Raw genomic sequence first — 23,554 nt, forward strand, 5'->3', positions numbered from 1 at the left:
AAAGTTCCTGCCATACCAGGAAATAACAATACTAGCATGATTGTTTATATGCTCCCGATTACAAAAAGAGATACAAAAGCTGATTACAGCATTGCAATAGGCTCCTTCTGCTGACCGCAGTTTTTATTGGAATAGAATAGAAATGCTGAACACAACTTACTTCCTGGAAAATAGCTTTGATTTTTATGACTGAAAGTATAAACCCGCAGCGCTTCATCTTAAGTAGCAATGATGACAGATTCTTAATTATAATAGTTTTGGTTGAAAGCACTACTAAAACCTGTAAACGGATTTCTCCCTGGCTATCTATAATTTTGTGGAATAGATCCCTGGCTGTATTTTATTGTTCTGAATGTTAATTTACTGTGATAGAAATCTCAGTAATTATTAACATGTATTTGTAAACTCATACATGTCTTTCAGTCAGTAAGTGTTTCATGAGATTGCTAACAGTGAATATTTCCTAAAACAATAATATTGTTTATATGAAGTTTGCTTTTTTGTAGTATGGAAGAAACATAAGGTGAAAGTGAGTTTTGTTGGTTGCTGATGAGATGCTCAAATGACAAGAGAGTAAGTTTACTTTGAAGTGGTAAAAGTTTCCAGAATCTCAAGTATTTTTGTTTTCACTCATTTCTTTACTTTTCTTTCACTGTCTTTTGCACTTGGAATGTCTTGCATTGCACTTTCCCATCTGTGTTGAAATTCATCCTCAAAAACTGTACGTCTGTGAGCCTCTCAGCATAGGAGATAGTAAAGACACTTTAGGTCACCTCATCAGCCTTGCTGTCAGTGGAGTGAGGGGAGGTCAGCAAAGAGAGAAGGAATGTTTCTGAGATTCTTCTGAGTTGTTTTCAAGTACTGATTTAACTTCTGGCCTTACTTTGGATGTCTGTGTTTTTCTGTTGAGTTCTAATGGGCCCGGTACATGTAACCATAGCATGTCTTCCAGGCTTATGGCTAAAGATGTGGTTTGTAATGCTGAATCCAAGATCAGTAAATGAAATGAAACCCTGACACTAAGAAGCAAGTGTCTGAATGTGGAGAGTGCAGGTGCACGTATATACAATGTTTAATGACCCCCTTGCTCCTTTCCAACCTCCCTTTTTGTAAAAGGGGAAAGCTTCTAGTTCATACATGGTATTTGAAGAGGATGGAAAAATGTCTTTCAGCTGCTTGAGATTTAAGTTAGTAGTAGCAACTCTGATTGCAGAAATGTGATCTGAGATGCCTAGAAAGAAAATCAAGCTTGAAATATGTAAGTGACATGGTACACAGCTATTTTGCAAGAATCATGGATTTCATCCTTCCATCATCCTGTAGAGAAATGTCTTTACGTTTGTCTTTACTACAGACAAAGGTGATACAATCTGAATTGGTAATCGATTGATGCAAGAGAAATATTTTCATGTTTTTTAAAATGTATGTAACTGCTGAGCTGTGTAATAAAAATCAGGTGGATTTTACATTGATAGAAGGGGGAATGAGTAGGAAATGGTTTCTAATAATACCATATTTATTAGGAAAAACAAAACATTTTACGAGGTACTCCTATGTGTGCGCGTGTGTAAAGAGAGATTATGAATGTTTACACATTCGTTCCTCTTGCTGTCCCTAACTTTAATGGACATCTCATTGTAACTGAACAGGCAGGTCAGTTAGTATCTAGACCCATATTTTGTTGTTGGGCTGCTGCTGTTGTTAGCTGCCAGTGTAAGGAGTGATGCATTAATTACTCCTTAAATTTTGCAGGTGCTGCGGTTAGGAGTACACAGGTTGGTTACATCCCACAGTTGGTGTCAGAGAAGTCATAGGTTGGCTTAAATGCTTATATGATCTCATTGGATAATTAACTGAAATTAAGGATACCTGATATTTTGATCCTATCCCTCTGAGAGAGTGAAAAGCCTTCATGTCTTCTGGAATAAATGGGAATGTCTGACAAAGATCAGAGGAAAAAAAAATTACTCCACATTCCACTCAGTTTGGGGCAGTAGATTTTACAAAAGCCCGACTTTCAGCTGCTGGTTTTCAGGATTTTTTTTTTTTTATTTTTTTTTTTTTTTACTGCAGTACACTTAACAGTAATTTTTAAACTGTGAATATGTTTTTAGGTAACAGCAAACTTTTCAACCCAGTAGGTAAAACTGGATGCTCTGTTTTTGGATCCTTCTGATTAGGGAACTGGAGTCAAGGTCTTAAAAAGCACATATGCCAAAATCTTATTATTTTTATTTTTTAAATCAGCAGTTAATAACAAACTGATAGAACTCACAGAACTGGAACCTGTTGCAACGTTGTTATATTACTCAGGGAGAACGCTATCCTGTATTGATTTAGAGATCTGAAGGTGAGCATGTTTAGTGCCCTTGTGAGTTTCTAGCAGGAACACTGTAACTATAAATGCACCATGATTAACATATAGCAAGATTTCTGTCATTCACTCTGAGCTTGTGCACCAGGTATGTTTCATGTTTGTTTTTCCAAACTCCAGTCTTTCAGCACACCCTTTCATGAACAAAGTTAGAATCTGCTAGCGTCAAATCCAAAATGTTTATCTGGGAAATCCTGATTGAACAGGACAAACAAATGTCTTGGGAAAGACTTCTATCTGATACAGTAGCTCTCCTGGTGTAGATCTCTGTGGGTATTCTGGTCAGAAGTGCAATAAAGACAGTTGTTAGCATTCTCACTCTTTGTACAGGTTCTTAGCATTAACAACCAAGATCCTTCTCAAATGGCCAGAGAAAATCCATCTGTCTTAAGAGGAAACTCCCTGTTAGTTCCAAATTATGAAGAAAGCTGATATCTTTGCAGCCATAAAGTCAACTTCATGTGTAATGCACCCCACAATTCCCCCAGCTGTCGGCTGGCATGATAGCTATCAACATAATCGCTAGACATGCTCTGTGGCTTTGACCCTTTTCTGCCCTTTGTATAGGAAAGTGTCTGTTTGTGAGCTAATGATCAGACACAGATAATAAGGCTTTCCTTCCCTTGCCCCGGAAATCTACTTCAAACTTGTCATTCTCTTCTAAGTTTAGTCATAATGCATTCCCTGCTTACCTCAGAAGTAACAGAGCTCGCCACTGCTTCTTTGAAAATTGCAAGTCAGGCTTTGAGATCCATGAGTTACTTCAGAAGTGACATCAGGCTGTTGCATCTTCAAAAAGACTAGATGGTTCCCATTAATTTAAAACTGTGTTCAAAGTCTTTTCCCATCCTATGATCCATTTTCATTTGTTCTTACTCCCATAACTGTTATACATCACAGTCTTTGAATAACATTTGCTTGTCATAGTTATTTGTGTAGTACGTGAAGCAATTGGAATTTCACTATTCATTTCCTTGTTCTGATAGCTTGTTAGCAAAAAATAGAAGTCAATAAATGCAAGCTATTCTCATCAAATATTAATTCACTTTACATAGGGGTTGAATTACACATGATAAATAAATTGTGGCCACCTCATGTCATTTTGGAGACCTTATTAAGAGTTTTTTGAATCTGAGTCTTAAACATCAGCCTGTGTAGCTGAGTATTTTTTCCTTCTTTCAAAGTGTCTGGGAGTTCAGCACATCTTGTTGACATCAAAAGGTTTTGTGAAATTGTTCCAGATTTGTATCAACTACTATATTGCTTTGTAGAACGTGTCTGCATATTTCCCAGCCTAGCGGGACTTAAGAAGTGTTTCGGATTTTGAGTCCTGAGGTGAAACAAGTATTTACGGGTAACTATGATTTTGTTTAAAGTATCATTCATGAAGTTTGACTTCTTCCACAGTTCAAAGTAGTCTGATTTCCAGTTACTTTCCTGTTTCCTTCTGTTCTGTAATTCTGTGAGAATAAACAAAGAAAAACCTGTGAATAATTGAATGAACGGTTGAATGATTATTATGAATGTTATGAATGCCAGCCCAATGAGCAGCAGGAGCTGAAGGACATTATGAGGTGAAGAGATGAGCTGGGAAATGCAGAGTGAGGGAGAAACAGGGTTACCTTCATGAAAGGATAATGGCAGTTCCTGTTTTTTCATCCCAAAATGTTTATATGCAGGTGGAAGGAAGGAGGCTTCCAACTCTGTTTTTCAGTACTGTTTGCAAGTGCAGTTCCCTTTACATGTTCAAATATCCCAAAACCTACATCATTTAACTTTTAAATATAGTGATGTGTTTCATCCTGAACAGACCCAAGATCTTTTCCCACCTTAATTGATGGAATTTAGAGTGTGCTTAGCTTACTATCATTTTAGAAGATAACCTTGTTAGATTATTTCCATCTCCAAAGTGCACAGCTACAATAGTGCTCAGGAGTTATGCTCTACTTGGAATGATGTTTTCCTTCATAAATTAAGTAGTTATAACTGAATCTTAAGCACAAAAGTGCTTTAAAATCTTTTGCTTATTGCATTGCAGTAGTTTGTGGTTTATACTAAGCTAATGGGTTTTCAGACTGCTGCATTTTATGAAGACTGGATTTTGGAGGGTCTGTTTTACCACAGCCACTCCCTGACCCCAGCCCTTTTGCCAAAAAAATAAATAAAAACAACCCCAGAAAACTGTCATTTTAGGAAACTTGGAAGGCAGTTTTGGGGCATGCAATAGTAAATGTTAGTGAAGGGATCAGGTTAATGATCACTGTTCTGCATGCTTCCTGGCTTTGATTTTTGTTGGGGGATTTTCTGTGTAACATTGCTAACATTTATGCTTCCATAGCACGTAACCCAGGTCTGCCTCTTCTGATAAATTGTAATGCTGGTTGCTGTGTTCCTCCAGCCTTTCACCTACTAAGAAATGACTTCTTCACTGTAGATAACCACTCCATTCAGGAAGTCAGCGGATGGCACGTGGTGACTTGATCTGGTTTTGGGGGAAGGTTTTGAAAGAACTGCGGTTTTTCCACAGAGATGCAGCTGAGGATGTGATGGTGGTTTTGCAGCTAATTTGAGAAAGTGTGTGTGAGAGATGCAGTACAAAGGTTGAAAATAAAATTCTTTAATGAATCTGATAGATCTGTTGGTGCAGGGCTGCTTCAGCTGAAGGGAGAAGCAGCAGCTCTGAATGCCCAGATGGAGACAGTCCCACCAGGATTTCAGCTACTCCATGAAGGGTGGGGGTTAGGGGAGAAAAAGCAGAAGACCTGATAGAATCATGTAAATTGAGATAAAATCCTTCTTATTGAGGAGGTGTTATTCTGGTGACAATCCATAACGGCTGTGTTTCAGCACCTTGTTACTTCAGAGGGCACTACGGACAAACAAGTTTCTTCCCATCTGCTGCTTTGCATCAGCCTTTCCTGTGCTAGTACAGAGGCTGCATTGTGAGTACTGCTGTAGATTTATTAAGTACAATGCAAAAATAATAACAAATTCTTCATAGGGACAATTAAATACACTGAGAAGTAGATCTGGGCTCTGAGTGATGACAAGTGCTTATTCTGTGGTAGCACTCTCAGTACAGTTCTGACAAGCAGTAGCCTTCCCACTTCACTGTACTTTAAATTCCTTTTGAGTATTGTATTGAGAACTTGGAATATAAGAACAGGGTCTATGAACTAATCAAGGTGATGGCTGTTGGCTATTATTTTCTTTAACATTACTGCCCCCATATGGATATATTCAGAACATACCATGCCTGTAGGGAAGGCATTTTGTGTACGCAGTTGTTACAAAAATCAGTATTTTTGTCAAATCTGAGCTCTTAGATTTCAACTTGCTTTTATTTGCTTGGTAATCAAAATAAATGTATGGTAAGGTGGGCACTGATGTTCTCTAACAGATAACTGGAAACATGCATTTGAAGTAAAATGCTAGTAATTTAGCAGTATTTTGCCCATGCACCTGTAGACCAACAGTTGTTTTTCTGAAAAGCACCTGACTACCAAATAGAGATTCAGTGACTTAAAAACTTTAATTGTAAATTAATGTTGCACGCGTGTAGTCAGAAGCAAGAAAAAAAAATAATTCAAGGTTTTTAAATAAAACTTGACAGGTTGTCTCTAACATCTTTTGAATTGTCCTAAAACTGGTGCATATGGCTTCTTAAGGGGACTTCTTTTAGCTGGGACTGAAGAGCCCCGTCTTCCCATGGAGACTGAGCAGCAGTCGCTTCAGCTGACCCTTCTGCCAGAGTTAACAGGCTTCTGTGAATTAGTTTATAAACAGCAAAACAAACTTTTTCTTTTTTCCCAGTACTTTTTTGTGTGGTGCACTGTGTAGTACTTAATTTTAAGTCTTGAGCTGGTTGGATTGAAAGGTTATTTTTAACAGGCTCCATGGAGGAAAATCCCAAAATGAGGAATTAATAAAGATTTACTATTGCCACAGCAGCATTTTTTAAATGGCCATTTCCAGGCAACTAGGGGAACAGTTAAAACTTTCTAAAAATCAGTTAAAGTGTTACAGGCCAAGTTGAACGTTCTTACAGGCCAAGCTGAGTGTTCTTTACTTATTCCAAGTAGCTCATTCAGTAAATTCTTTGAGCGTCCCAAAGGGCTCTGTGTGGAAAGGATGTTTACAAGTACAAAGTCAGTGTTATACTTACACTATATGGTTGCTTAACTCCAGTTTGTTTAAAACACGCTGATATATGCTACGTTTTGCAACTTTATTATTTTTTTTCTTCTGTCTAGAAGGACAGTGATATGTGCCTATTAAATGCAGTCAATAATTCGGACAGGATGAAAATGTTTAAGAAACCTTTTTTTTACTGTCAGCGTCTTTTTTAGTTTCTCCTGTGTTTTGATACTGTCACAATTCTACCAAACAGATATATATATATATATTTCCTGCATGCAACAATATTTTTTTTTCTTCTCTGTGATACCGAGGTAACCTTTCATTCTCTAGTTCTGTTGAGTACTTTTATTTTGTGCTCATCTGATGTTTAATTTGATAAAACCCATTTTTCAATTAAAACACATTATCTTGCCTCTAAAATGTGAACTTATTTTGGAGGTGTTTGCTTAATTGTCTGTAGGGGAAGGCATGTTGAATCTTACAGCAATAACTCTTGTATCTACAGTATATCTTTCTAAACATTAGTAAGCTGTCTTTTTAATAACTCATGTATATCTTTCTGATTTATCTCAGGAATGAAATTAAAAACAAAAAGAGCTTCATGAAGACCAAAAAAAGAAGCAAAAGAGAAATTTCAAATGCACCCTTATTTGTGTGATTATCTGTTAGCCACAAAAGTGTTGCAATGCTTTGCAGTTTTCCTTCTTAGCAATCTGTGCAGCTAAGTGGCTCAGGTCAGAAAACTGTGTATCTAGTAATAAATGCTTTTTTTATGCTGTGAACAGGATTCAAACAAGTTTTTGAGCAAGGGCAATTGAAACTGTAGATCTGCAAGGTAATATTCATTTCTCTACTTAGCTATTAAGAGTTGAGATACTGTATGCATTGGAAGGGGTTACAGCATTTTGGGAAATAATTTCTCTTAGAAGGGTGCTTAATTGTAAACCGAATGAATAGCCCAATAAGAATTAAAGTAATGTTGAGTGGTGTTGAATCTGCTGCTCTTCTGTGCCATTTTATTTGGCGGACACAAAAGCCAGTTGCACAGGACATAGCAGTAAAATAACTTCAGAGAAAAATTAGCTGATGTAATGAAGGAACAGCTGGTGAAGAGGAGATGGGAGGCACATCGCTTGTCTAGTGCCTCATCCTTCTGACAAGGAAAAACTGTGATCCACTTGCTCCAAGTTAACTGATTCTTCTGTAGCACCAGTTCTATTACTGGGAGATTGTCAATGACTTAGTAGTTTTATTTTGTCAGAACTTATTCTCTGATTGTATTTATTTTGTTGTTGTTCTTGATCCAATAAGAGATCTGGAAAGAGGATGGTGGAAGTTACGCTTCTTCCCCTGTCCAACCACTCTGTTGTTCTGTGGAAGCCTGACTCATGAGGTCAGGCATCTGTGGTGTGATTTATGGGCTGATATTAAGGATCCATGGTTTCCTCATAATTAATGGAGATATGCTCTTGTGTGCATATGCAATGATCTGCAACCTAGTGCTTCCATTGGACAGTGTGAAAGTTGCATTCCCTAAATACTATTGTAAAGTTTACATATACTTCATAGTAAAAGAATAATGTGAGAAATTCTTCACAGAAGACCTGTTTACTTAAGTCTTCAGCTTCAAGAAGAATTATAAACATTTTATACTGATAGGAAATACTTAAAATATATTCTGACCTGTAGGTTGCCTCTGATTATGACAGTAGTTGCAGGAAAATAAACATTTATGTAATAATGGTTTATGTTATATTTGAGCTTATTATTTGACATACTGTGCTCAAGAGTGAGCGCCATGATGTTTGTAGTTAGAATAGAAAGACTGAATTTGTGATGTTTTTTTAATTAATGAAAGGTTTATTTTAATTACAGATATTGCTTAGACTACCCCCATAATATTCTCCTTATGCTCTGAAATATTATTATAAAATTTTTTACATCAGTTTTGATTTTTAAAACCTCGTGTATTTTCAGTGTCCTTAACTATTTCACTTGACAACTACAGCTGGCAAATAGAAGATATGAGCACAACCACAAAAATTCAGTTTATATCCACAGATGATCTGTTCATTAATTTGCTTTATTCCACTTTAGTGAAAAAGTCATGTCTAATAAAGAAGTATGCAATAAATTCTTTGATGTTAAAAACGCACATTTTTCATGCCCAATAATCCTTCCCCCCCCCCCCTCATTTTTTAAGCACAATTACTATACACTAGGATGGGTATTTTATTACTGTATTTTATATATAGTGCTACATATTAGCAGTATACAAAATGTATGTTTAAGACAAGTGATGTTTCTGTCTTGATACCATACTACTGAGAGGAGAGTTATCACATGGTTTATCTAAAGAACGTGTGATCTGAATGTATTCTGTGAACATGCAAGCTAGGACAGATATGTCACAGTCAAAGTTTAAGTAAGGTTTACTTCATATTTTTGAAGTATCTTTTGTCATATTGGCCACCACTGTGTTTCAGTTATGTTTAAATAGTCTTTCACGTTTTCTTCTCATTTTTACTGTTCTACTATGATTGGAGTGCAGGTATCATGGAATTTCTTCCAGTCATGATTAGAATTATTGCAAATTTGAACTATCTTTTTCATAGTGGCTGTGAGTTTTGTTAAAATTTAACATAGGATTATGCTGGGGAAAGTTGCATATATATAATATTTATTTAGGTTTCTGTCTGGTCTTCTTCTGAGAGTTTCTTGCTTTGCCATTTTTATAAAAAAAAAAGTCTGTCAGGATTTTTCTTATAAGGGTACAATAATTTACAGCAGATTCTAATCAATAATATTTTTGCATGGCTGTAATGATAGCAGACTGCTCTTGTTAGCTGTGCTGTTTCTTTCACTGAGGCACACCACAGACACAACCACGCTGATTTGATGGGAAGTTATTTTCCAGAATTAATTTCCAAAGTAGTCACATTTGCTATTCATGTGATTTTGCCTTGGGCTGAAAACAGCTAAGTAAACAGTTATTATGAAATGTCACATTTTTCAACCAAATACTGTTTTAGCATATAGTTTGTCACTCTTGTGCAGTGATATCTAAACAAAGATGAGTATTTGAAGAGGAAATATATGATTTTAGTCCACTTTGGACTTGGCATAAATTTGCATAAAAGGAGAAATCAGCTATGGAGGTGCAGTAACAAAGCTGATTAAACTTATTCCATGTAAAATTAATGGTGTTGGTAGGCAGAGGGAACCTGAAGCACAGCATGTGTGATGCTTTTGCTAACAATACGTATGAACCACTTTTGCCTTAAGTTTGTGATTCAGTGAAGCTTTAAAATGACTCGGTCTGTGATCCGGGTGGAGTTTTGTTAGAGTGATAACTGTGTGCTTGAAAGTGCTATACAGCCATCCATCACTTCTTAAGCAGCTTTGGAATGCTCTTATCAGTAAAAAAAACAAATCAAACAAACAAAAAAGCAAACAAGAAAAGAAACCTCACACAAAAGCCTAATTTCTCCTTAGTATCATAAAACATAAAGCTAAAAACAGCTTCATAACATCTGCACTGTATTCCAGATGCATTTTCTACACAGAGCGTTATAGTCATAATAAAGGGCTATGGGGTTAACGAGCTGAGTTAGAAGCATCTAGTCAGAATCCTTGTCCTTAATATCAAGAAAAGGAAGATGAGGAGAAATCCTTCAGCTTTTTCCTCATAGGGGTACCAAAATTACACAGCACCCTTACTGTTATGTTCACTCCTGGTTTCTAAACTGGAAGTTCTCCAGTCCCAGTGTGTAAAATGCAGCTCTGAGCTATCTGGATTAGAAAGCAAACAACTTGTCCACTCAGTGCTATGGTTACACTGTAGGACCCACAACATGGGCTGTCCAGCAGAAAATTTTAAATTCCATTGAGCATCGAAAGGAGGGTTAGAAATAAACATTCCTTTAGACATTTTAGTGCTTACATTCCAGTCAGATTTTTATAGCATTTTTACGTGATTGGGTTTCCTTTTCTTTTCATTACTGTAATTTTAGCAGTCTGAAGTGAGCACTAACAGTGCAAGCGAACCTCATCCAAGTGGTTTGTAGCACGTACAGTTTTTTGCTGATCTGTAAAATATGACGCAAGAACACACAGCGCTCTTGTGGAGCACATCCCCTAAAGATCTGCCCAGAAAACTTAGTATTCTGCAGACATCGTGATATATTGTTAGCCATCTGCAAGAATATTTGCTTTGTAAATAAACTCAGCGTTCTAATAGAGCTCTTGCAGATGTTTTATACAATTTACTTAACACTTCTCTGCTAAAAAACTTAATGAGGTTTGTAAAATCATAAGGCTGCAGTGTTCAGCTTAATGCCAAAATAATACTAAAGGTTACACGTTTCTGTTTATTTGTAACATTTGTCTCAGAAGACACTGTAAAAACGTGAAAGCTGGTTTCACTTAAAAATCAGTTTTTCAATGCAGTGTATTTAAACACTCCCAATGTGGTCCAAATGCATGACAGCAGCTTTCTGCATTACGGGTTGAGAGATGGAGTTTAATTGTTGAGCTTACCTGTGATTTTGCAGTCCATGAACTGCAGAAGTTCTTGTGGTTTTTTTTGTCAGTGTAAATAATAGCTGTCTAGATAATATTGTTGATATTTTTTAACGAAGATAAACAGCCTCTCAAGCCGAAAGATGAAGGTAAAATTCCTCCTGTTGTTTTAGCTAGGAAGTGATTTAAAATCCTGGCCGATCTAAGCAATATTTGCTATTTAATAAACGAAGTAGGTGCAATTGATTCATTTTTACCTTGCCTTAAAAATATTCAGCAGCGATGAAAGAAGTTAAAAAAGCAAACCAAAAAGAACAACCAACCAAAAAAGATCAATGTCCCATTTACAAAAATGCGTGTGATTACATAGTAATATAATTGCGCTTTAATATAAATTAAGCTTATTAATCACCATACTGAAGATTTCCTGGAATTTAGAACAGTTATTTAGACTATATTAATTATGAGGTTTTGCAAGTTGCCCCTGATGTTCTCCTGGATAGATTACTGTTAGTGAGAAGATAATAATCATCAGTCTCAGTGCCATTCAAGAGCGCATGCATCTGTCTACAAGAAAAGGGATTTACTGTGTGGAGTGTTTCAGATTTTTGGATGCATCATGTCTGGCTGTTTTGAATCATTTGATTTAGTTTAGTAGACCCTTTAGTTTAACAACTGACCTTAATTGGACATAAATTTCCACATTTCTGACCTGAAAATGCCAACAATTACATTTTCTACCTGCTGCATTTGAAACCCACAGCTTTGTATTTTAGGCAGAAGAATGAAACAACTTTTATAGTAAAACAATTTTGCGATCTGAATATATCTAAAGATACTCTGAAGGCTGTTTTTTTTTTTGTTGTTTTTATAGAACCTTATTGTTTACTATATAATGCTGTATTATTTGTCCATTATTTGATGGTCATGATAGCATTGATAATATTAATGAGAAGTTGTTTCAATTATTCCGCACTTTTGTTAAATTTATCTGGGAACTTTTAAAGATTATCTCACTTTAAAAATATGTTTTAAATATTTGTAATTGCCATCAGTAATGAAGGCGGTGTGATCAACAGTCTCATTCTTTAAGTTGGTGCTTTGTTTTGGATCTTTTTCAGGCATTTAAGTGTTAATTTCTCCACCTCAGTGATTGGCTTTCCCTTGCTTATCTAAGATTATTGTTTCATCTAAGCTGTAACATACACAGAGACCATCACCGTTGCCTACAGGGTCGGTATTATTGCTCATTTCTAGCATTGTAAGTGCTGGGTTAGGAAGCTAACATGTAATTAGAGAACAGGTCAAATCAGTTACTCTTTGTACCTAGTGTATATAAAGCTCTTCCGGAAGGGGATGAGACTGAAATCAGTAAAAATGCAGCTTTACACAACTGAATCTGTCCATTATGAATGCAGTCATTGTTTGTTTATAGGTTTTGTGTTTTTTTATGAAAGAATATACAAAGACCGCTGTTGATTCCGAGTTTACTGGCATCCTAGATGAAAGGGCAATAACACGCAAAACTGCTGGTAAAGAATCCAGCTTACAACCTGTGCATTCAATGTGCTGATGTGTAAATTGGAATATTAGACCATATCACAATGTACTGCAACAGGACTTTTTTCCTCTATGCAGCACAGACGTTTTCTGGTTAGAAATATGCTGTTTCTCTTGAAGAATTCCTCCACTGTATAATGTGGACAATTTTTATTCTTCTTTCTGGAATCTATTGAAACTATAGCTCCTTCTCAGCTTTCTGAAGACAGTTCACCTCTTGTAGCTGTGAGCAGAGATGTTTCAGCATATGAAATGTCACTTGAACTCCATGCCTGTTTGTGTCTTGGTACAACCAGTGTAAGTGGAGATTGGAGGACTGCTACCTTCACTTCTCTCTTCTCCCTCCCTCTTACTTGTACATTTCATAGGTTAAGGAATACTTTTTAGCTTTATATTTGACATGAATATCTATCAAAATGGTACTGAAAATCTCAAAATCCAGTTATCTTTGATGGGCTTGTGTAATTTCATTCAAAGTTGCAGTTAATTATAACATCAAATTAATTTGAATTAAGTTTGCATTTAAAATGTAATATTCCCTTTGTAAGTAAACTGACCACAAATTCAGTTAAAAGTTTTTTTTTAATAAAGCCTGCATGTAGTATCACTCACAAATACAAGCCCCTTTTAAGATTATTGCCTAAACAGCTATCAAAATGATCGGGATTGTATCCACATAAGAAAACATGCCCATTTTATATTTGTAGTATCTGAAAGTATAAAATCTGATATATATTTTTTTCCTTATTCAATACGCAAACACTAAAAAGATAATATTATTTATTTATTTATTTATTTATTTTAAAGCAAACATGTATTGAACCCTTTATGTATCAAATGCACATTGGAGAGAGAAGACAAAAAGTCTGTGATAAAGCTACTCCTGTCATTTTAAGTACCTTGTGGTGTCGCAGCTGTGATACTGTTATGCACTGTGGCTATTTTTATTCTGGGTCATTGTTTGGCACTACATTTATATACTACTTGCAGTCTTGTATCATAGTGCAGAGCACTAAAGCTTCTTGAGTGATATAAAAATGTGTGTATTAAGTAGAATTTTCTGTTAAGAATATCTGTAGTTTTCTGTTCATTCTCTACTTAACAGATCTTTTATAGAAAAGTATATATTTTCATGTAATTTCTACTGTAAAGCTTATATGCCTTCCTAAATTTATTTTCTTATTCGTGTAGCTTGGAGTTTTGGGGTTTATTCATTCAACTGTGCACCTAAGAAAGTATACAAACTCCTCTGCATGTTCTCTGTCGCTTCTGAGGAGCTATAATTTTTAAAGGGAAAAAGTTATCCCAGCTTTACAGTATTCAAATTACTTTTAAGAAAAGGTACGCGAAGCATCTACTGCTAAAAAGATTTCGGTTTTACAACTTCAAATGCAAGACCAATTGGTATCCATGGTCACAGTGCTACAAATGTTCAACTGCTAAAAAAGGAATGAAATAGTTCCCTTGATGCCCTGTTGCCATAGGGGAAGAATCCTGTTGCAATTCACTGAGGAATGCTGCTGCAAGAAAATGCAAAAGAGCGTTTTGGCAGATGATGCTGAGGTGTTTGTAAATACAGAAGCTGAAATGTATTAAGAAACTTCCTGGCAGTTCTCAAATATTTGCTAGTGTCATTTTGAGACCTGTATTATAAGAAGTAACAGAGTGAAGAATGTATTGAAAATCACTTACGAATATGTTGAGGCATTGTTCATTTTAACTATATCAGTAGTCCAAGGTCTTCCTGTAGAGTCTTGTGAAAGGAATGGTATGGAAGCACTCTTCCAATCCAGTCATAAGGAAAGGGAGAAAGCAATCCTGCTATCAGTCTGCTTACATATATTGTGATGCACAGTTGAGTAACCTACAGATCATACAATTTGAGGTTTGTGAACTTCTCAGATAGTAGGGACTAAATTCTTGATGGTTTGGTTTTTTTTAATAGAAAAGTTGAGAGAGCTTGTTAAGCATTCTGTTAGCTTAGTTAGAAATAATGTTTGGCTCGTGACTGATAGTATCTTCTACATTAAGAGAGATGTTGACATGTGGTCCTCTCTACCCTGCTGAGACACATGTGGAATAAAGTGTTCCAGCAACACTCTTCTGTTTCCCATGATCTCAGAGTCTTGGAGCAAACCTTGGCCATTTTCTAATTTTCTAAGCAGAATTAAATATTGATCTATCTAACTTCATCTTCCTGGCTCAGTTTTTGGACTGAATATCGTAGAATTACATTATCATTTCATTTGGAAAAGACCTTAAAGGTCACAGAGGCCAACCAGTCCCATCACTAAGCCATGTCCCAGTATATACAGTGTGATGGGACATTACTATTACATAGATCTCTTCGTTATGACAAAGAGGAAGTTGTCTCTCACTTTTCTGGTGTTCTGCAGGTTTGGAAGCAGATCTAGATTTAAGATCTTTTTGGGACTTCTGCTGCCAACTTCTCCAGTAAACTCTTAACCTGGAGGTTCAATCAGCCTTGCAGTAACTCATCTCATCAACAGTAGATCAGGCAGGGATAGTCAAGGCTGAAAGCCTATTGAAAGCAACCTTGTTCACAGCAGTACAAATCACAAAAGAGACTGTTTATCCAAGTCAGCTACAGTCCTCAACTTGCTGTTATTCAAGCTTCCACCTGGAGCAATCAAGATGCCTTTTAGACCTAGAAGATGAGTCCTGTTTCTGTCAGAATTCTATATCTTCAGTATCAGTCCACTAAATGGCTGGTGCAGAGACATTCGGTTCTCACGGTTCTTGCAATCCTGTCATTCCATGAGGAAGAAAATGTTCATATAATAAAATTGCCTGTTTGAGCATTCCCGTTCCAAGAAGTTTCCTTGATAGCCATCATTTCCTCAAAAAGGGTTGAGATCACTCATGTGGATAGAGTTTTTTTGGATGAAGCTCTTGCGTGGGCAGCTCTCAGTAAATTATTCAGCAATCACTCTGTCAAAATATTATTTTCCTTGCTCTCTTGCAAGAAGTCTTTGTCCACTGACATATGCTTTCTCTGTGGCTTAGCTCTCTATGGCCCTTTGTCCCTTCAGCTGCAGCAGTTTCTGTATAGAATTTGGAGTGTGTATTTTTTGTCTTTTTAATCTAACTGCTGCAGGATTGTTAAGGCAACAGCTTCTACATATTTGGAGACTTTGGTGTCTTCATTAAATAATATCCATAACTTCACAGCACGTGAATAGCTACTGGTTTTACATATAGATTTGTATTTGTACTTCCCAAGAACAGTGCAACCATAAAAATCTGTAAATATTACTGCATTTGGAAAAGAGCTTTTGCAGTTGTAGTTTGCCTAAGGCTCTGAGGTCCACATCCAGGTGGCTTGGACCTTGAGTAGCTCAAAACCCATTTGCTTTACAGTAATCATTTAGAAATGAAGAAAAGAAAATTACTTAACCAGTAAGTGAAGTTCAAGACATATGTGTGTATGCATTTTTATTTCTTTGCTCTCTGTGCTGGGATTTGGACGATGCATAATGCTTTTGGCATGGAGCGTAGTGTGAATTAGGGAGCATAAATACTGAATGAATGGTATTGTGAAACAGAAGTTTCCAGGTTTGAATGCTTAAAACTAACCTAGTGACCTTTCAACTGACCAGAGCTGCATGCAGTGTTTTTAATATCTGTGTACACAATGGATTTATGCAGTGGTATAGATGATATTCTTTTTTATTGCCTTTTCATTCCCTACTGCTGCTAACGCTTTTCTAGATCTATTTTAATAACGGAGATCTTGTTTTCTGCATCAGAGCAATCAGCTCAGTCATTGCTTTGCGTGTAAAGTTATATTGCAGTGATATGAGTAGGAAAAATATTTTACCTGTGTAGAATAAGGTCAGATGGCTTCAGGAGTTCTGCAGCCAGCCCTGCTGCTTATTGCTCTGGGTCACTCAGATCTGTTTGACCAACTTCATCTCCCACAATGTCTTGGGCAGTGCAGATCCCGGCAGGACTCTGCCTTCTTCTGGAGAGAAAATTACCATAATTTCTTATCACTGTTTCTCTTCTCTTAAAAAATTTATCCACTATTGAAGTTCTTCTCTTGTCCATAGCAGGTAGAGTAATTACATTAAGAGCCTTGGATTAAACACTTTGTATCTGTAGGAAAATGTAAGTAGGACCATCATATTTCTCCCCCTTTTCTTAAGAATGGCACAAATTGCTTTCATGCTGTTGGCATCATTTTATTCACTCACTGATAATATATTTTTGAAGTGGAATGGAGGCAATTCAGCAGTCACCCAAATAAAGCTCACATTTCTGTATACTAGAGCTGCCTACACATTTCCCGTTTTTCCGGCTCGTTATTGCCAGTTAAGCTGCATCCCTTAACCCACATCATCATATTCTCTAAAGGAAATTAAAGTTTTGCTCCAGTGAATACTGGAAAACAAGTAGCCTTTCAAGATGCTCTTCTTCAGAAACCTACAGCAACCATGCTAAATGCACATCATACGGCATTTTTGTGAAAACTTGCATCTCAGCACGTTGTAATATATATATATAAGAAAGACTAAATACTCAGTGAACTCATTTTCATTCTTAATGTCAAAGGATGGATTGTATGAACTACCTGAGGGAGGATCCCCATAGCTTCTCTTGGTATGTGTCACTCCAGATTGATTTACATAAATGTGGCTGCTTGTTCCTCAGAAGAATGATGCTTGACATATAGTGCTTCATGTTAACCAGTGTATTGAGCCATTTTGTGTTTTGCCTTATTGCGCTATGTTTTGGTTATAATTCCATATGTTCTAATTACATAATTTAGCTTTTGTATGTATTTGGGTGCTTTCAGAGAATGATGGGATATTTAATTTCTTTAACCCTTATAATGGCTTATCAGAACAGTCAGTTGAAATTAGGCCCACATGATTTAGACCTATTTTTAACAAGGTCAGAACCCCAGCTTATTTATTTTTCTATTTTTGTTACTAGTTTCAGTAAATACTTAGCTGTGGCCCACAGCTTTAACATCTGAATTCTATCCCAGTGTCCTGCTGTTCTGCTGTGTAATTTAATAAGTTTGCCTCTATGCCTTACTTTCTGTTTTTTAAGTAAAGGTAACAATGCTGACTTCTTGTTTCAGCACTTAGAGCTTTTCAACTATAAACCATAGTTAGCAGGGTTACAAGGTAGTGGTAGAAGTATGATCTCATTAAATGTTTCCCGGGATCAAAAGCTATTATTTAAAAAAAAATACCTAGTATTAATATATTGTGGCATGTACATGTTTGAACAGAGCATTGCTGTTCTGTGAAGAAACTGATTTACATTACAGAGCAAAATGCTTTGTTCATGGGAAGGTGTTAAAACTGCTTTTTTAATGAAATATTCCAATGTTCGTGTAGGCAACTAAGTTAAATGATCCTCAGGTTATTTTAAGTATTTGGTGACCATGAAACTCTGTGAAAGTGAAGTTGACTGGGAGATCTTTTTCTCTGAAATGAAGTTTCGATAATGTTTTAATAAAAGACAGTTTATAATCACTCAAGTCAACCTTGAACAAACAGAAAATTGTCAAGTTTCTGTAGCTGATGTAAAAGAGTTTTCCAAAATAATGAACTTTGATGTATGTTTTCTTTGCCTGAGTCATCAAGTCAAAATGAAACACAGTTCTCCATCTACTACCTAATATTAGATTAGCTTTTGCAAGACGATTACATTGGCTGGTCACAGATTCTACAGAGCTGACACAGCATGCGTGTTACTTTTCTACACTGTGTAACTGCAATCTATAACTCCCTGTTCAGCTCTCATTCTTCAGACTGGGATGTAACTGAAAATGACTGTGGTGCCATGGGATAGCTAATTAGTAAAGCCCGTTTGGAATGTGGATAAGTGAGCCATTCTGGCAGTGAGCAGAGTAGTGAAGTGTGCTCTTTTTCCCTTAGTTGACTTCCAGGCAGAAATTAAAAAGAGTTAGATATTTCCACATTTAGTGGTTTACAGTTCATCTGTTCTGTTTCAGCTGGCAATGAGAGCTAATTACCTATATAGTTTTATTAAGAAACCTCTTCATTTCTGTGTGACACATAACTCTGTTTTTACAGTGTGCTTTAGCAAAAATGCCCTTGAAAACACTTATATTTGAAACATATAGTTATGAGATTATTTACTATGTCATTCTGCTAATTTAACCTGTATCAGCACTTGCTTATCGTTCACATGTCCTGAGACACAGGAGTGACGAGCTCCATGCTAAAATAATTCATGGTGTAGTTTATGTAGCAAGATGGTGTAATGTTTTCTTTAGTTACTTAGTTACCAAAAATAAACAAAACTTGTCAGAATTAGTTTTTATTGTACATCATTCCCTTTGTTCATATTTGTGATCCATCCCCAATATAAATTGTGCATTAACTTAAACTTTAGTTTCCTGCTAAGATTTTAGGTTCATTTTATAGGGGAATATCTGAAATGTTTTACTGGAAGTTTTTACTCTTCATAGTGTATAGATGTGTTTGGACACTGTACACACAGAGCGGAACTTACAAAGACTTTTGCCAGGGTGGTCCTTTACTATTCCTAGTAAATTTTTTTTCACCAGAATGGTGAGAGTGACTCAGTAAGGCATGGTTTACTCTTTCATGAGGTTCTACACCTCGAAACCAGCAGCTGTTTTCTCCAGGCATTGCCACCTCCTTTTTAATCCCAAAGCACCATCCTGCTGCTGTCACTTTTCTATTCTGGCTCTGTGATTTTTGAAGCCCTTTTCCATTCTTCCATCATTGCTGAGCATCCCTCAGCACCAGCACTCAGCTCCTCGACCACAGATTCACATCCCCCATGTGTCCCTCTCTGCCCCACGTGCTTCACAAGAAGCGTGCCACACTCTGTGTCCCACTTCCTATATGCTTCAGTTTCTCCTTGTGAAGAAGGGAGCTTAGAACCTCTGACCAACTGCCCCTCTCTTCCCTGATGTAGGACAGGAAGAGCAGGTGACAGAGCCTGCCTGGCAGCAGAAGGCCCTACAATTAACCTCCTTGGCCCCCAGACTTTCAGGGGACTGAGTACTGCTATCACAGCTGGTGTCCTCACGGAAGCTCATCAGTAAGGCCTCCTGCTCCAGCCTGCTGCCTCCCTGATTTTTGCCTCCAGATACACTGAATATTGGGGAGGAAAGAAATTATTTGCCTAACTGCACTTTGCATGTAATGCCACAGCTTTGAGGAAATTCTTCTCAAACTTTTAAAGATTACACGGTGTTGGGTTTGATCTTATTTTTAAATCATTTTCTGGAGAGATGTAAGAGAGAACATGGGCAAGAGCTGGGATCTGAAAATGAAACCCAGTACAGTATGGATCTAAGGTCTGTTTTTTTGTGTGTGTGTGTGGGTTTTTTTTCCCCTGAAATGTAAATTAAATTAAGAGGAGAAAAATGGGAGGGAAGAAAAGAAAGTTCACTGCAGTCTTAATGAAATCCAGGAAAATGGAGTGTTGCATCTTGACAGAGAGAAATAACAAATTAATTTTTTTCTTAAGACAGGGGCCTGCTGGCAGCTGATGGCTTGGCTCTCCCACAGAGGTCTGCCCTGAAAGCTGGGGTGCTTCTTGTTTCTTAGCATGAGAGCTCAAGTTTAAGTGTCTTGGGATGGCAAGGGGCAAGAGAGTATTTGCTTTTATTATTTAGTTAGTTATTTTGAAGAGAGCTCTTACACAAAAAACGGCTTTATGTAGGTGATTATGTTGCCCAGCGAATATAGCAGCTGAGTAGCAAATAGAGAAGTAAATTTCAGTAATTCAGAGTGATGGAAGTGGGTAGGAGGCCTCTGTCATTCCAGTTGAAAGCCAGTGCAATTTCTTATCTGGCTACTTGTATGTGAGACTGTTTTGTTTTCTTTTTCCCCCTCAGACATAAGCTATCAATGTCAGAAGACAACTGGAAAAATAAACTATCTTGCTCTCTGCTCTACCTTACTTTAAGGCTTTATTGGGTTGTGATAGTGACTTCACTGAAGTTTAAAGGTAGTTTCAGTTCAAAGCACAGCTTAATTGTTTTGAACATCTTACTCTTAGCTGATTTTTTTGCAGTAAACACAAAACTAAATTGTGTAACTAGCAGCATGTGCTACACTAACAGTTATTTTCTTTTCAAGGTCTGTTGTAAATATGAGATCTTTGTTGATTTTGCCTGTAGGCTGATTTTATTCTTCTCTCATTGGGAGGTCTCTGATTCCCACTTGTATCGCTAATGCATTAAACCTTTCATTACGCATTGCTGACAAAGGGCATTATCTCTTAAAGATGCGGAATTCTCTCTTTTTGGCATTGAACTATATTGTAACAGCGAACGATTGTAGCGTCTACTTTATCAATCTTCCATTACCTTCTGCTTCCAGTTGTTAGTTTCCTCCAGATCCTGCTGCAAGACACATTCACCGCTGTTCTTACTTACTTGCACATTATCCTTTTACTGTATGCTCCACATCAGCTTTGCCTTAAGTTGCAGATTTATTTCTAAGGTTTATTACTGACATTTAAAACCATCAGATCACAAAGACAAGTCTATGTATAGGAGTTCCTCACAGTGTGTGTTCCAACTCCATGCCTGTGCTGGGCCGATGATTTATCTTTGTGTATTTCTTGACTGCCTTTTTCCCATTGTAATCATCAGCCTTTATTTGCATGGCCCTGTACCGATGGTATTTCTGCTACTTGGAATTCAACGGCTTTTTAAATTGTTATATATAATAAATGCAGAACTCCTTTGATTTTGTTTTCACAGTTCTGAGATGTATTATGTTGTTTCAGGCATGTGATTTCTTAAGTTTTTTTGCAAAGTATATTGAATTTTGTTATGTACTTTTCAAATTAATTTAAATTTATTATTGAATTCAGATTGCAGCACTTGTATACTATAGAGTAAATATAGTACTAGTTATTTCTTTAGGAAATAAGTCATGATTCTTTGAGTTATAAAGCTACCATAATTCCCTAGAACTTGATGCTGGACCTCCCAGTAACCAGGATTTCTTTCTTGAATGTATTTCATTATTTATTTCCTTATTTCATTTACTTATTATAAAATTGAAAAAATTGCACGAATGGGCAGCTGCTTATATATATGTATGTTTGCAGTACTTTTCTAATATAATAACTTTGTTTTATGTTAATCCATTTGCTTCTGAATCTTGCAACTCCATGCTGTAAAAAACTACATTGACTAACAATTGATCTGCACTACTTAAACAGTAGCCTCACGAAATTCATGGTCAGATTTTTAATGCAGGTAGAAAAGAAATTGAGACCCATAAATAGGGTTTTGGAGTGCCTGGTTTTTGAAGGATGTTAAGATTTCTAGATAATGGGAACAGCTTTTCTTCTGTTTTGAGTTTCTCTGTTTCCCATGTAGGTTTTTCTTCACCTGTGTATGAAAACTTTATAAATTTATTTTCTAAAAGACAATTCAGTAGCCTTATCTTGTAGTTCTTCAACTGTAAAGTTTAAGAAAAGCACAGAGTACAACATAAGCAGAGTTGAAAAATTTGCCTTTTCTTTTTCTTAAAAAGTTTGCTAAAGAGTATTTTGAACCACATTTACATTGTGAGTCTTGAGTGGGATGCTGGCTTTGTTAAAAAAGATGAAAAAGAATGAGCCAGGCTTCTCTTTATTGGAGGTGCAGGGAGTCACACATTATGTACTTTTGTGTCAAGGATCATTTGACTCGTTTCTTGTATTATGTTGTTTTTGGCTTAGAATCTGAGGAAAGGTGTTGTGTATATTTAGTTACATGCACAGTTTTGTGAAAGCAACCATTTTTCTTGGCAAAAAGATGCAAGAAGCAAAATCAAAATGCAGTTCTCTGTGTCTTTTGTGTATGTGTGTGTGTCTGTAAGACTGACAGTGCTGGCATGTTTTTAATTTTCAATAGGATAATGAAATTTAGGTGGCGATTGTTACACTTAATAAGAATTATAAGAGAAATACATTTAAATATAATCCAAACCAAAATCTGCATCAAAGATCTGTGTGCAAGAAAAATGAATAGAAATTGACAGTAACTATTCTTCTTTATTTTCTGTGCATATAGGCGCAGTACTTTTGTCCAGCATACAAGGATTAGCTATTAACGTTGATCCAGTGCTGTATACTTGGCTTACCTACCAACCTCAGAAACGTGCTAGTAGACATATTCAACAGGTATGTATTCTTGGAAAAGGAATAAGAAAATACTTTCTGTTGCATTTTATACCAGTAGGGCGTTTTAGTTCTGTGCATTTTTTTGTCATTTCAGTTTGCGGTACATAATGCTTTGGTCTGATTTTGATTTATTTATAATGTCATATTTTGCATACTGAAGTTTTCATTTCATAACATTTCTATTTACATTTTTAAATTAAAAGAGGGCATTTTTTCAGATTTTAGTCACTCAGGTTGGGTTATCAAATAGTTACACTGTTTTTAAACAATCAGTACTCTAATTAAAAATCAATTTGGTAGGGGACGAACCATGCAGTTCATAACTTAATATAAGTGAATGCTGTAATGGATTCTATACATAATGTCAAGATACTTATTTGTATTCAACGTCCTTGGAGGAGATGCAGGTGGGTAAGGCTGTGTGTATGTGTAGCACAGCATTTTCTTTGAGGCATACTCAACTGTAACTTCCAAGCCATGGACTTCACATCCAGAAAGAACATGGAATGTTTTTGCCAGGTTTCAAACTTCCTTTTGTTTTGTTTTTTTTTCTTCTTCTTTTCTGTTGTTTGTCACGTTAATGTTGAGCACTGAATTGTTTATAGTTGTTCGACTGAATGGACTCTGTAGCTTAATGTTCTGTGTTTTGTCTCAGTTATAAATCACCAACTGTTAAGTGACCAATATAAGAATCTTTTGATACTGATCTCATGGTGTGTGTGTATTTATGTATATATACACACTGAGCACATAAAAAAGATTTGAAGTGGGAGGATTAACGTGGTCTGCAAACAT

At 36.4% G+C, this 23,554-nt stretch overlaps 1 protein-coding gene across 6 annotated transcripts in view; it reads left to right on the forward strand.

Moving 5' to 3' along the window:
• Positions 1 to 23,554, forward strand: part of VPS13B (vacuolar protein sorting 13 homolog B) — a 391,004-nt gene that overhangs the window by 146,053 nt on the left and 221,397 nt on the right. For all 6 annotated transcript variants that reach the window (XM_015856029.2, XM_015856025.2, XM_015856028.2 and 3 more), the window contains exon 20: positions 22,650 to 22,759. In XM_015856029.2, coding sequence (XP_015711515.1) covers positions 22,650 to 22,759 — 110 coding nt within the window. The remainder of the gene's footprint in view (positions 1 to 22,649; positions 22,760 to 23,554) is intronic.

This window comes from Coturnix japonica, chromosome 2 (assembly GCF_001577835.2).
Source record: "Coturnix japonica isolate 7356 chromosome 2, Coturnix japonica 2.1, whole genome shotgun sequence".
NCBI lineage: Eukaryota > Metazoa > Chordata > Aves > Galliformes > Phasianidae > Coturnix > Coturnix japonica.